Source organism: Aspergillus vadensis (assembly GCF_003184925.1).
Source record: "Aspergillus vadensis CBS 113365 unplaced genomic scaffold BO88scaffold_1, whole genome shotgun sequence".
In the NCBI taxonomy this organism is placed as follows: Eukaryota; Fungi; Ascomycota; class Eurotiomycetes; order Eurotiales; family Aspergillaceae; genus Aspergillus; species Aspergillus vadensis.
Window position 1 is genome coordinate 1,909,114 of NW_020292039.1, and position 12,334 is coordinate 1,921,447.

At 50.5% G+C, this 12,334-nt stretch overlaps 6 protein-coding genes across 6 annotated transcripts; 2 read left to right on the forward strand and 4 right to left on the reverse strand.

Moving 5' to 3' along the window:
- The first annotated feature begins 202 nt into the window (after positions 1-202).
- On the forward strand, positions 203-1,597 carry BO88DRAFT_400361 (putative mitochondrial phosphate transporter Pic2). Its single transcript, XM_025705541.1, has 5 exons — positions 203-416; positions 482-487; positions 550-1,200; positions 1,267-1,390; positions 1,452-1,597. The coding sequence occupies exons 1-5, from the start codon at positions 326-328 to the stop codon at positions 1,501-1,503; spliced, it is 924 nt and encodes a 307-aa protein (XP_025568473.1). The 5' UTR covers positions 203-325; the 3' UTR covers positions 1,504-1,597.
- Positions 1,598-1,749: 152 nt separating this feature from the next.
- BO88DRAFT_400362 (uncharacterized protein) lies at positions 1,750-3,270 on the forward strand. Its single transcript, XM_025705542.1, has 2 exons — positions 1,750-2,413; positions 2,490-3,270. The coding sequence occupies exons 1-2, from the start codon at positions 2,027-2,029 to the stop codon at positions 2,934-2,936; spliced, it is 834 nt and encodes a 277-aa protein (XP_025568474.1). The 5' UTR covers positions 1,750-2,026; the 3' UTR covers positions 2,937-3,270.
- A 254-nt stretch (positions 3,271-3,524) lies between these two features.
- BO88DRAFT_400363 (YagE family protein) lies at positions 3,525-5,590 on the reverse strand. Its single transcript, XM_025705543.1, has 2 exons — positions 3,950-5,590; positions 3,525-3,891 (listed from the first exon to the last, which is right to left on the reverse strand). Exons 1-2 carry the CDS (start codon positions 5,466-5,468, stop codon positions 3,815-3,817), a joined length of 1,596 nt encoding a protein of 531 aa, XP_025568475.1. The 5' UTR covers positions 5,469-5,590; the 3' UTR covers positions 3,525-3,814.
- Positions 5,591-6,003: 413 nt separating this feature from the next.
- Positions 6,004-7,485, reverse strand: BO88DRAFT_400364 (uncharacterized protein). The gene is made up of 2 exons (XM_025705544.1): positions 6,774-7,485; positions 6,004-6,708 (listed from the first exon to the last, which is right to left on the reverse strand). Exons 1-2 carry the CDS (start codon positions 7,397-7,399, stop codon positions 6,207-6,209), a joined length of 1,128 nt encoding a protein of 375 aa, XP_025568476.1. The 5' UTR covers positions 7,400-7,485; the 3' UTR covers positions 6,004-6,206.
- Positions 7,486-7,592: 107 nt separating this feature from the next.
- On the reverse strand, positions 7,593-8,660 carry BO88DRAFT_400365 (CTD kinase subunit gamma). The gene is made up of 2 exons (XM_025705545.1): positions 8,433-8,660; positions 7,593-8,353 (listed from the first exon to the last, which is right to left on the reverse strand). The coding sequence occupies exons 1-2, from the start codon at positions 8,589-8,591 to the stop codon at positions 7,775-7,777; spliced, it is 738 nt and encodes a 245-aa protein (XP_025568477.1). The 5' UTR covers positions 8,592-8,660; the 3' UTR covers positions 7,593-7,774.
- A 265-nt stretch (positions 8,661-8,925) lies between these two features.
- BO88DRAFT_400366 (chloride channel protein) lies at positions 8,926-12,222 on the reverse strand. Its single transcript, XM_025705546.1, has 7 exons — positions 11,996-12,222; positions 11,396-11,934; positions 11,238-11,341; positions 11,034-11,186; positions 10,870-10,984; positions 10,732-10,823; positions 8,926-10,679 (listed from the first exon to the last, which is right to left on the reverse strand). Exons 1-7 carry the CDS (start codon positions 12,136-12,138, stop codon positions 9,201-9,203), a joined length of 2,625 nt encoding a protein of 874 aa, XP_025568478.1. The 5' UTR covers positions 12,139-12,222; the 3' UTR covers positions 8,926-9,200.
- Positions 12,223-12,334: the final 112 nt, after the last annotated feature.

A 12,334-nucleotide genomic window follows, 5' to 3' on the forward strand; every position in this document is an offset into this window, starting at 1 on the left:
AAAAACGGCAAATCGGAACGTATCCGGTGCAGGGAGAGTTCATTGCGCGGGTGCCGATTAGCCGTTGGACTGGCGAATGGATCTGGACCGCGACTTGTTTGTCCTCCCTAACTGGAGACTCTGACGACATGGCCTGCGGGCTGACACGGTACAAAGTAAATATAAGTAGTGTGGATAGTAGTACACGTTTTCATCCATTGAATTTTCCTATACCAGATTGTTCACGTACCTTGCTCGGTAGATTTATCCCCATCTTCTCCCCTCTCCACTCTTGTCCTTTTAATCGATAAGCTTCCATTGCTCCCCTCCTAGATAAGCTCTCGCAATGGCGACACAAAAGCCCAAGTACCCCTTGGGTAAGATTGAACCTAACTCGGCCAAGTATTTTGCCAGTTGCACACTCGGAGGAATCATCGGTGAGTAGGCTACCATCTAGCCCTCTTTTGCATCACAGAGCTTCTATACTAACCACCTCGAACAGCCTGCGGTACGTATAACCATCCTATCACCAACCACATCACCATTCCTAATTCCAATCTCTCCCCACAGGCCCAACTCACACAGCCGTTACCCCCCTCGACCTTGTAAAATGCCGCCGTCAAGTCGACCCCAAGATCTACACCTCCAACCTCTCCGCCTGGCGCACCATCATTTCCAAGGAAGGCCTCCGTGGCATCTTCTTCGGCTGGACCCCCACCTTCGTTGGCTACTCCTTCCAAGGCGCCGGTAAATACGGCTTCTACGAATACTTCAAATACCTCTATGGAGACCAGCTCTTCCCGAATGCGAACCGTACCGTCGTCTTCCTAGGCGCCAGTGCCTCGGCCGAGTTCTTCGCTGATATGGCCCTCTGTCCGATGGAGGCCATCAAGGTGCGCATGCAGACGACGCTGCCGCCGTTTGCGCATACACTGCGCGAGGGATGGAGCAAAATCGTGGCGCAGGAGGGCATGTCGGGCTTGTATAAAGGATTGTATCCGTTGTGGGCGAGACAGATCCCCTATACCATGACGAAGTTTGCGACATTTGAGGAGACGGTCAAGTTTATCTATAAGACGCTGGGCAAGCCTAAGGAGCAGTTCAATGGGTTGCAGCAGACGGGAGTCAGCTTTCTGGGAGGTTATATTGCGGGTATCTTCTGTGCCATTGTCAGCCACCCGGCGGATGTTATGGTGAGTAAGTTGAATGCGGATCGGAAAGGTGAGTTATCCTGGTTTTCATTATTATCGATTTATGGCGTTTAGGGTTATGACTGATGATGTTTAGCTGGCGAGGGAGCTATGACTGCTGTGTCGAGGATCTATAGCAATATTGGGTTCTCGGGCTTGTGGAATGGACTGCCTGTGAGAATTGTCATGCTGGGTACATTGACTGGATTCCAATGGTTGATGTAAGTGATGATGATGATGCTGTGATAAGATTGAGGGCTGGATGCTGACGCGAATATATAGTTACGACTCATTCAAGGTGTTCCTTGGGTTGCCGACTACTGGTGGACATTAGCGCTATGTTTACTTCTTTGCACGGATAGATCCGTCTTTTTTCTCATGGACAGTAGCTTTTAGGAGTTAGTGCAATGTAATGACGATAATGAAGCTTTAGTGTGTTGCGCCTTTAAATACTAGTATAGTAGTGTAGTGTTATACCCCAGACTCCGCTGACCGCCCGCCTCCCCGACCGGCAGAACGTGACTGGCTCTGCTTCTGCTTCGGCTTCAGCTCCGACCTGATTCTCGTCCCATCCATTCCTCTCAGATCCGCCTCGCTGCCATCCAATTCACCTCGGGGATTCCCTTCTCATTCATCAATTACCCTGGGTAATCTTTCTACCTGTTCGGAGTCACTCGCGCCGCCTCACTATAACTACCCCCTAATCGCGCAACTCCGAACATCCTAAATTCCTCCCCAACCACTTCGCTCCTCCGACATCCCTTGACCATCAACCAACACCACAACAACACATCAATCGCGCCACTCAAGCCTACCCTCTACTTCTCAATAACAACACCACACCACCCATCACCACAATGGAAGAAGCCCGCCAACCCTCGACAACCTCCAACCCCCCCAGCGTCGAAAACGCCTACAAACGCAAATGCCTGGCCTTAAAGAAGCGCCTCAACGAGATCGAAGAAGAAAATGAATTGATGCGTCTCCGCAACCGTCGTGGCTGGCAATACATCCAGAAGATGCGCCTCGAGTCATGCATTCTCCTGGAACGACTGGCCAAGGTCACCGGCATGACGGAGGAAGCGCAGGCCGGCGTGAACCCGGAACTGCGCGCCCGGGCATCAGCCATGATGACGAATGTCGCGGCCGTGACGGGTGGAGAGACAGGGAAGAATGGTGCTGCCGGTGCGCCGCAGTTCCTGGAGGACGAGACGGAGGGGAGTTCCGATGAGCAACCGCCTACTGTAAGTTCTACCTTCCTCTACCTCTTTGGTATAGGGTTGAAGGTTCGCTAATGGTAATGGATGTGATTATGTACAGCCCCAGGAAAGGCCTCTGCGCGTGAAGCGATCCAGGAAATCCAACTTGCCCAATGATGCCAATCTAGAGGATGAGGCGGCGAACAATGAGAACAACAATGAAAGCAACAGCAAAGATAAAGTGAAGGAGAAAGACGCCAAGGATAAGGATGCGACGGAATTTGGCGCCGCAGCTGCTGATGGTGATAACGGTAATGGAGATTCGTCGTCCTCGTTGCCGCGACTAGCTCCCGCCCCGTCGCAGGATGATATGACTTCGTCATTCCGCGTTCAACCCGGTAGTAATGGGTCCGCGAATGATAAGGAGGGTGCTACTAGTGATCGCGGGAGCCATAACCCTGAATCTGCGGAGCAGAGGGGTGATGGTGGTGTGGAGGATGAGACGACGCCGATGGATATGGATGCCAAGGAAGAGGAGGAGGAGGAAGCTAAGGAGAGGGAGGGGTGATTATCAACTTATACCATAACCATACCCTAGACTTTTCTTTTCTTTTTTACTTTATTTCTACTTTTATATGGACTGTTTTCGTTTCCTTTCGTGGTGGTCTATTTTTTTTCTTGTGTTATTCTGGTAATGGGTGTTATTTCAACCGTCGGGTTATATTTCATTTCGTCTTGGGGGTTTGGGGCCTTTTCCTGGCCCCTCTTCTATCCTCCCTCTTTACTCTTCTTATGTGTTCTATAGTATACGATGGGCAAAAAGCGTTATTATTTCTTGTTGTGTGTATGTGTAGGAGGGGAAGTGGGGAGACACCTGCCTTCTTCATTATAGAATAGTCATCCGTTGCTCTGTGTAGCTGGTAGCTACTAGTATATGTGCATGGATCATATCACATGATACAAGGCCAGACAGATGATGGTTCATGTACGAAAAGCCCTTTTTTCAGGACGAGATACCGACTGGTCAATCCTCCAGAGTGACAGAGCTGCATAATGATCAGATTGACATCAGCTTAAATAAGTTCATGGTAGATTCGAATCGACTGTGGAGCAATCAATGGGTGTAATATACAGCTTAAGATAAGTTATTTGTAGAGGAATCGATAATAGATACTAAATATAGATAGATATGTATTGTCCGTAGCGATGCAAGGAGGGCTTTGCTTTGGTAATTCCCACTTTCACTCCTGTTCCCACTTTAAATGACAGATGTATGCCCGAACCCCTTAACTCCGCTGAAGTGAACGAATAGTGAAAGAGGACACTCAGTGTGGTGTGGTGTGATGCAGTGATGATGGGGCTGTAGATGTATAGCAAAGGGTGTTATTGGGTGATGTAAACAAGGCAAAAGTAGTAGTAATTGTTAGTAGAAAGTGTAGGTAGTGTTCACTCCACGCCAGCGTACAAGTCAACTACGATGTTGATGGCTGCGACTAGAATTTCTGCCGCAATGAGAACAATTACTGTGACGTGTGTTAGTCGATTAGAACAGGTTGATGCAGGGGGTGAGAAGGTGCTTACCGATCCATTCAAGATACTCACCGTGGCGGTGAGTTAATTGATCTTTGAGGACGGCAAGAAGATCCGCTATCACGTCCAACCGCTCAGTGAGCAGGCTTACACGCTGGTCCATTTCAAGGTAACTGCGGACGGCCTGGTAAACCGGTTCTAGCTGGGGCTCAGCCCACATGAGTTCTGGAGAGTCTAGAACCGAGCCTTGCAGGTGGATATTGATTCGTAGGATGAACAATTCGCCGATTTGCATGTTGATCTGGCGCCGGGTGAGATTGACACTGCCTGTCTGGGCAATCTGGGCGGGTAGGGGTGCGGTGTTGGAGATGGTCTCAGAGACGAGGTCTTCAAATAGGGAGGTCTTGACAGATTGTGCCAATGCGTGGGAGATGGCCAGTTTGATCATGTGGTTACGCGGGTCGCGCAGAGAGATGAAGTCGTTGTATATCCGGGCTTGATATTCGCGAGCATAGTAGAAATTGAAGTTCTCGACCTGGGTATCTTCGGGACTGAGGATGGAAGCAGCAAACTTGGAAACATCGGATAAGAATCGTGACTCGTGGGCAGGTGACATGCCCCATATTACGACGGTGCCGTAATCGAACAGGAACACTTCAGGGGTATGGATCGTCGTGTCAAAGTCGGGATGTACATCTCCTTGGTGGTCCGAGACAGCAGTAGTCGAAGCATGGTCCATATCGGTGGCGTGGGATTGAGAGTCCTGTAGGTCTATGAGATCTTCCCGCCGAGAGTTTGTGTTATCCTGGACCTCAACCACACTGTCCGAGTAGCGGCGCTCATTGGACGGCCGTTGATTAGGGTGGCCATCCCCCATGTTTATTCCATTATTCGACAGACCCCATGTGCCATTTTGCTTCTCCTCATAGCCGTAGTCATATGGCGAGTAGACACATTCGTCGTAGAGTTTTGGGTTGGCACCGCGGGTCTTGGAGCGAGACTTGAGAAACTTGATTATCCCTTCTAGTCGATACGAATTGGCCGTGCAGTATGCAGTCACTCGCGGCAAACGCTCTCTGTCGGCCTTTCCTAACTTTGCAGCATGACTCCTCGCTGTCGGTTCTTTGATTCGGGCAATCTGCGAATAGACATCGGACGGAAAGTCATCACCACCGAGTTCCTCCTCAGCCTCAGTCACTGGATCGGGAAGCAATTTCAGCTTCTGCGCATTTTTCGTCGTTCTTTGCGGTCCGACTTTGGGGGCTGCAGCGATTGGGGTGTTTGTGGTGCTGAACGGAGCGCCATGGCTGTTCCGCCGGCGGAGCTTGCTATTCAGGGCGGAGAGGCCGGTCGGTCGGTAATGGCTCTCCTGAGAATGCGGTGCAGATGACGAGCCGGATTGGAGAGGTCTAAAGGTGGGATCTGCGGAGGTAGAGTCATGGTAGGTGCTAACAGTTGCCAATGGGTTGAAGGTGACTGTCCGCGGCGGACGGTTTCCTCGCGGTGACGTATTGGAGGAAGTCGGGAGGTGATGCTGGGGGAGGAGCGGAGAGGATTCTGTAGTAACCATGGTGGGATAGGGGGTGGGGGGGATGAGACACTGCTCAGAGCATAATCTGCAAATGAATGGCGAATCGCAGGGTAGGGAATCTTTGGTAGAAGGTGGACAGATAAAATTGAACAGGAGGGAGGAAGAGGGAGAGGGAGAGAGAGAAGTTGATGGAGAGAAGAAAGTCGAACCGATCAAATGGAGCTCCAAGCTCTGCACGTGCGCCCGCCAGAGGCTGCCAATCTGCCCAATCCGGTGCCCCTCCTCTTTATGTTTCTCTCTTCTTTTTTCTTTCCTTTCCCTACTGGTAAAATTGAGATTTGTCTGTATTTATGAGACCCTCGTTTGAATAACCCCGACGGCCTGGTTTGGTGCTGCTTCGAGAAAAAGAAAGCAATGATCTGCAGCGTGTAGATCGTACACTTCCCCAACTTTCTACCCGGTTGTACGACTCCCGGTCAAATATGCATACAACTGCCGTAGTACTTGTTCTTTATATCAGGGATGTCTTTGTATTACAACTGTCGTCTGATATCCTATTATGGTAAAAGTTTCAGTGGTACCCATTGGCAGTATCGCAAGTGCTCCGCTACAAAGCTCAGTAACAACCCTTCGAACTTATCTAACCCTAAAGAGTAAATAGTTGCTATGTTATGCACACCGTAACACTACGCCCATTGTTGGATCCACAAAATTGCTCTATTAAATATTTTGTTTGATTCTCGAGACGGGAAAGCGTAAAAGAGCGCCCAAGACCTGCTATTTGCGCACGAATCCCGAGGAACCGCCAGTCGTCCTTCTCAACCCATTCAAAGCGCCTGTGTTGCGGGATTTGTTCAGCCAATTCTGCTTGGCATTGCGCCCGGTTTTGGAGGCCTTGGGCGGCAGGACCGTCTTTGATGGATTCTTGGATACACCGTCATCCAACACCCGGATAGTAACATCTCCAACTCGCGCATCCTTCGGCGCTTTCTCCTTCTTATCCAGGAATCGTAGCTTGTTGGGCTTCTTCTGCATGATAGACCTCTCTTCCGCGGGGGGTGTCGGGGGCCGGACATCAGGGGCTGCGTTAAGAATATCATCGGGAAGAAGAGCGGGGAGGGCCGATCGTCGCGCATCTTGCGTGGTAGTTCCTTGAAGAGTTTCTGTGCTTTCTGACAACAGGTCCTCGGCCTTAGCCTCCTTCTTCTTCGCCAACTTCGCCTGGGATTTGCGCAGCTCATCCAATTGTTTCCGTTTGTCCCTCTTCAATTGCTCCTCTCTGTAAAGAATGTCAGAATATACCCAAATATATTGCCAAAAATAAGGAATGCGCGCATCACTCACATTTGCCTAGCCCGTTCCTGCTTCTTAGCTTCCATCCTCATCTTCGACAGCTGTGCAGAGTTATCGACCGTCTCTGGGGCCTCGTCATCATCACTGCTGTCATCATCTTCATCCTGTTGTGCCTCCGTAGTTTCCTCAATAGCCGCAACCTCCGGAAGTTCCGGCTCTTCGCTATCAAAGCGGAAGTGCTTCTTCGGCGCCGGCGCTGCTGAAGGTTTCTTTTCCTCCTCTTGCTGCTGCTCAGGCTCCCCAGTCGACTCCGTCATTTTCTTCGACTTCTTGTTACTCGAAGGCTTGGTCTGTGATTCCTGTGTCGTCGCCTCTAGACTGCTTCTCTTCCGCCGCTTGTTCTTGCTCTGGGTCTCAGTGGGCTCAGCGCCCACCGGTTCGGACTTGCGCTTTCCATTCGATCCATTGACTTCGGGCTCTGTCGAGGATTGTTGCTTCTCAGCGGAGAATTTCCGCTGTCTTGTTGCCGTGACCATTTTCGATGTATTTTCAGATGGGGCGCCGGAGGAGGTGGTAGTAGTGGTAGTAGTTGTAGGGCGCAGATTTTTGGGAGAAGATTCGTCGGAGTCCTGTCGAGAAAATAACCCCTTTGCTGCTGTTACAAACTGAGAGAACATAGAGGATCTAGAAAGTCCCCCGTGTGACATGTAAAAACATGGAGAAATGTTATTGCGCTCAAAAGTCGTTCAAAAATTCAAGATCGAGATCCAGCAAATTTGGTCGGCGTCTGGGATTTTCCGAAGGCGGGCGGCTGCAAGTGGGTCGGATATAGTTTAGCAGGATGATTAGCTTCATTTTCAATTTGGTCATGTCAAGTAAAAAGTAATTTGGTCTATGCTGTAAAATAATTGTCCTGTAATTGCAATTCTCTTTAAAACGCCCATGCATGCCAAATACCCCGTAGCAAAGCGATACCCACAGCGCCAAAACACCATTCCATCGCAAGTACATGCTTTTATAATCCCCGACGACATCATCAATCAACACCAGCATCACCTCGCACCAATCATCTGCCTCCGCTCCGTCACCTCCTCATTCGCAGCCAAGAAATCATCCTCTCCAATATCACTCGCCTCATCCCAGAACTTCCCATGCTCATCCCCATCATCCCCACTAACCGTCCACATACTCTCCCGTAGTCGCTTATTCCGTTCTCGATCCTCTTCAATCCGCTGCTCAATCTGCCGTTTATCCACACGCATCCCACTGCCCTTCGACCCTCTCGGCGTCCCATGCTTGGACCTCGCGTCACCACCACCATCACCACCAGCACCCCCTTCTTCGGCTTCCAGATCCAGATGCGCAGGGTGAGTTTCCCGATCCTTCAAGCCCGCATCAATCTCCGCGATTGTCTCGGCGGAGAGGATCTCCTTGCTCTGTAGACCGTTCAGGACTCGACGGACGTGTTTGACGTTCGCGGCGCCAGAGCCGTCGGCGGGTGCGACGCAATCAACGATGCGGAGGATGTCGCGTTGAATCATGCGAACGTAGGGCGCGTGGTCTTCTTTCGTGGCCATGTCGCAGAATTGTTCGATGAAGTACATGATGTTGGCGCGGTTGTTCATGTTGTTCTGGGGGAGAAAGAGAGTGCATGTTAGCTTAATTGCGTATATGAAAGGTGAATTGGAAAGAAGGTGTGGGAGGACTCACTCTTTCTAATTGCTCCAGGATGCACGAGTGTAGGTCCTCGTCCATGTCGCGGTATTTGAGCGCATAATGCGCTGCTTTTTGGGATGAGGTCACCGAGGCGTTCAGGTGCTGCAGCTGCGCTGTGAAGCGCATGCGCACCTCGAAGGGATCGACCATCATCTTGGTGGATGGGGCGTGGTTCGAATGTTTGTATTGAGGAAGTGGAGGGAGGAAGAAGATCCGATCGTTTATAAGGGGACTAGAAGTGTACTGATTGCATGCCGCGGCGATTGATCGAGACAGGCCGATGGATGGAGGGCCTGAATGGGACATTCCGATTGGAGATTGGAAAGGCGGTGGGATGCGATAAGGCGGGCAGAAATTGTGGGGTTCATTTGCTTGTCCTGTCATGTGCTTTGCTTTGAGCATACCAATTGACATCACCGTTGTTGCTTCATGCATATCAATTCTCTCTTGTGTTTACTCCGGGATGATTTTATAGTTTGGGGTAAAGGACGGGTGGGTTCTTTAAAAGGGTACTATTTACACTACTGAAGCAAAGTCTAGATACATGCTCACAACAATCCCGCCGTAAGCCACTATCTGAGGCATACAAACCAAGAAAAACAAGATCCCGTTAGTAAACTCCGAGTTACCCAATTTCAATACATATTTCAAAACTTATAGCAAGATATCACGACACATCACGACATGCAAAATAGGTAATTCAAGTCGACATTGAGCGTGAGATGAAAAGTATATGTTTCGATGCATCGCTCAAGAGACACTTCAAAGCGACTGTCGTCTTTCTATAGTGCTGGCAAGGCTGGTCCTATCATCGCTGTCAAGCAAGCCAACTTCCTCTGCCATAGTTCCCGGATTGAACGTCCTATCGCGGAGACTTTCGTCCTTGTAGGCGTCCGGGCCGCTGACCACAGACCATACGTCTTTTTTCGTCAGCAGTCCCTGAAGTACACCTTTATCGGCGAGCAGAACATAGCGGAGACCTAGCCTCTGGAACATGCGGAGCACAATCAAAAACGTGGTGTTGCTGTTGAGTGTAATGGGCGTTTGATCCATCCAAGGTCGAAGATCCAGGGTTTCAGCAGGATCCGCAAAGGGTTGGTGGCTGAAGAAGACCTGCGTCGCACCTGACAACTCATTGTCTGACGGCTTGGTAGAGTACTTGAGAGCGTACGTAAGCTCATTGCGCGAAATGTATCCCAGCAAGATGGGATTCGATGTATCGGTAACGACCGGAAACCCGCGGTAAGAGGTCGTTAGGAGGAGGCCACGAAGTGAATCGATCGTATGACCAACAGCGGTGATGACAGTCATATCATCAACAGTGGTCATCACTTTATGAGCGGGAACGTCCGGTGGAGTCGTATCATCACGGTGATCGAGGAAAGGGTACTCGTTCAGCTGAATCCAAGACTCATAGATACCGCGCTTTCCAAATATGTCACCGCACCATTTGGACAACATGACTGCAATCATGATGGGAATGACATAAGTCAAAGCACCAGTAAGCTCGAACATGATGACCACGATTGATACAGTCATCCTCGTGGCCCCTCCCAGTGCCGAAGCTGCACCGATGATTGCATATATTCCAGGGGTCACACACGGGACATCTGGTTCGCATTTGCCGAACAAAAAGAATCCCGGATAAGCCTCTTGCCACATCCGAAAGGTCATTCCCAAGCCACGTCCATACAGTGCTCCGATAGCAACAGATGGAAGGATGATACCCGCGGGTATGTCCAGACCGAAGGTTAACGAGGCAAGAAAGAAACCCAGGAGAGCAGCCATGAGCAAGAGAGCGATAGTACCCGCTGACGAGGCGCCCGTCTTGCAAAGGCCGAAAGGATCATCAGTTACAGTTCCAGTCCCACATTCTGCAAATAAAGAATGAACAAGTTCTGAATTCTGAGCCCTCATAAACAGGTTCGGGAAATTGATCAGAGCGCTCAAAAGAGCGACGACCGCAACCTCAATGATCGGGCGAGCCCAATTCCGAGATCGTCGCCAGGTTGCAATCTTCATGTTCAAACGAATGAGGAATGCCCCGTAAAGACCACCGACGATACCAAGAATAACGAAAGGTATCATCTCAAAGCGATGCCACTCGCGTGTATACTTGACTTGGTAAAGGACGATGTTGCCCGTGCGGAACGGGTTGAGCGCGTGCAGGGTGACGGATGCAACCATGGCACAGACAAAGCTCTGCCACATTGTTTTGTCCGGAAAATAATACGACAGTTGCTGTTCAAATATAGTTAGAATCCAGATTTCCGTGATGATTTTTGAAATTTACCTCTAGACTGAACAGGACACCGCCAATGGGCGCTCCAAAAGCGACGGAGACGCCCGCTGCGGCCGCTGCTGATAGCACTTCGCGTTTCCGCGCTGTACAATTAGCCCAAGACATCCAGTAAGGGACCATGAGAAATACCTTCGTTATGATTGAGGCTATGAAATGGCTTCATCATAACACTAGCGCAACAACATGCGACATGGATTAAAGGGCCCTCTTTACCGAGCCACATGCCGGATGCGACAGACAAGCACTTAGATATGTCAGCAAGGATGCAATGATGGGCACAAGTTCGTACATACAAGACCCAACGATTTGATTGCAAGGGTCCAAGGCCCCATGAAATGCCTTATTACAAAACCACCAAGGACGGTCTTGATTTCAGGAATACCGCTATGTCTTGCGTAGATGGCGTAGGTCCGAACCAAAACGCACGCGCAAATGGCGAAGAACACCTGTTTCTTGATTAACACACTGCTGAACGGTATTCGGAGAGGCTGAAGTACAGAGTAAAGAATGTAAAAGGTATACTCCAAAGCATATCCCCCACCCCGCGAGGAGACACCCAGGGCTTTCCTCCATGGTGTCCAGTCTAAACAATCAGAGATATCTGGCGTGAATCCGTTAGCAGGGGGATTGAGATCTCTGAGTACTAGCGGCTCACCGTCATGCCCCCAGCAGCAGAAGCTCCGATTCAAGTAGAACCTGCCGCCCCCGGGGCCGGCTTTACAATAGCCAGTTTTAAGATCTGCTAACCAATCACTAGCAACATCGATACCAGCCGCAATGATCCCAACCAATACGCCTGTAGCAATCAACACGATCCAGACGTTACTGGCGTCCAATAGCTTGCGTAGATATCCAACAACGCCTTGTCCGCTCGCATAGAGGAGCCTCTTCCTTTGTCTTTCTTTGGTGTATTCGAAAATCCAATCGATTGCCGTAAGGTTGTCATAACCAACTCGTCGTCCTGGGCCCTCTACATACCAGTCCAAGAATCCCGAGTCTTTGTGCGCCAAGTTCCCATTGCCGTTGCCATTGATTGGCTCCCCTAAGGGCTGGGCGTCATCCGAGCGTTGTTCATTCCGAAACCACGAGCCAAGTCCAGTACTTGTCGCAGGCTCAGCAGAACTATTCGAGAAGAAGTTAGGAAATCGGAATTTCGAGCGCGAGTGTTGTCTCTGTTTGCGTTTGAATGACAGGCTATGTACAGTTGTTAGCGCACGACTCCTCGAAGCGGATGCTAAGCTGGCCAGAAACTCACGGTTCACGTAGCCCGCCGCTTAAAGGTACATCGGGATGCTGTGGATCAAGGCGGCTGCTGTCCTGTGCTGGTTCATCGTCGCTATAAGGCTGGATCAGCGATGACTGGGCTTCTGACTGTGGCCCCGGTCGACTCATTGACATCGCGAATAATACGTATCATAGGGACGTGTCAAGTGGCATCTCAAACAACGATGGTCGACGGGTGCCTATGAATAGCGATTGATCTCCGCGATTGATTGCGTTCCCGACCGGCAACTGGTGCCACAATTAATTGAACCTCCGCGGCCGGGCCAGGGCGGTGAAGGCCCGCGCTGTGGGGCGGTGCCGCTCATTGCGG

Excerpts from the sequence above, each read along its gene's own strand:
- BO88DRAFT_400361 (XM_025705541.1), top strand. The coding sequence starts at position 326 with ATGGCGACACAAAAGCCCAAGTACCCCTTGGGTAAGATTGAACCTAAC. Across the intron at positions 1,201-1,266 it reads GTTGAATGCGGATCGGAAAG|CTGGCGAGGGAGCTATGACT; the intron begins GTGAGTTATCCT and ends GATGATGTTTAG. Across the intron at positions 1,391-1,451 it reads ACTGGATTCCAATGGTTGAT|TTACGACTCATTCAAGGTGT; the intron begins GTAAGTGATGAT and ends GCGAATATATAG.
- BO88DRAFT_400362 (XM_025705542.1), top strand. The coding sequence starts at position 2,027 with ATGGAAGAAGCCCGCCAACCCTCGACAACCTCCAACCCCCCCAGCGTC. Across the intron at positions 2,414-2,489 it reads CCGATGAGCAACCGCCTACT|CCCCAGGAAAGGCCTCTGCG; the intron begins GTAAGTTCTACC and ends GATTATGTACAG.
- BO88DRAFT_400363 (XM_025705543.1), bottom strand. The coding sequence starts at position 5,468 with ATGGTTACTACAGAATCCTCTCCGCTCCTCCCCCAGCATCACCTCCCG. Across the intron at positions 3,892-3,949 it reads TGAGTATCTTGAATGGATCG|TAATTGTTCTCATTGCGGCA; the intron begins GTAAGCACCTTC and ends CACACGTCACAG.
- BO88DRAFT_400364 (XM_025705544.1), bottom strand. The coding sequence starts at position 7,399 with ATGTTCTCTCAGTTTGTAACAGCAGCAAAGGGGTTATTTTCTCGACAG. Across the intron at positions 6,709-6,773 it reads CAGGAACGGGCTAGGCAAAT|AGAGGAGCAATTGAAGAGGG; the intron begins GTGAGTGATGCG and ends CATTCTTTACAG.
- BO88DRAFT_400365 (XM_025705545.1), bottom strand. The coding sequence starts at position 8,591 with ATGATGGTCGATCCCTTCGAGGTGCGCATGCGCTTCACAGCGCAGCTG. Across the intron at positions 8,354-8,432 it reads TCCTGGAGCAATTAGAAAGA|AACAACATGAACAACCGCGC; the intron begins GTGAGTCCTCCC and ends TTTCTCCCCCAG.
- BO88DRAFT_400366 (XM_025705546.1), bottom strand. The coding sequence starts at position 12,138 with ATGTCAATGAGTCGACCGGGGCCACAGTCAGAAGCCCAGTCATCGCTG. Across the intron at positions 11,935-11,995 it reads AGCGGCGGGCTACGTGAACC|CCTGTCATTCAAACGCAAAC; the intron begins GTGAGTTTCTGG and ends AACTGTACATAG. Across the intron at positions 10,680-10,731 it reads GTGTCCTGTTCAGTCTAGAG|CAACTGTCGTATTATTTTCC; the intron begins GTAAATTTCAAA and ends ATATTTGAACAG.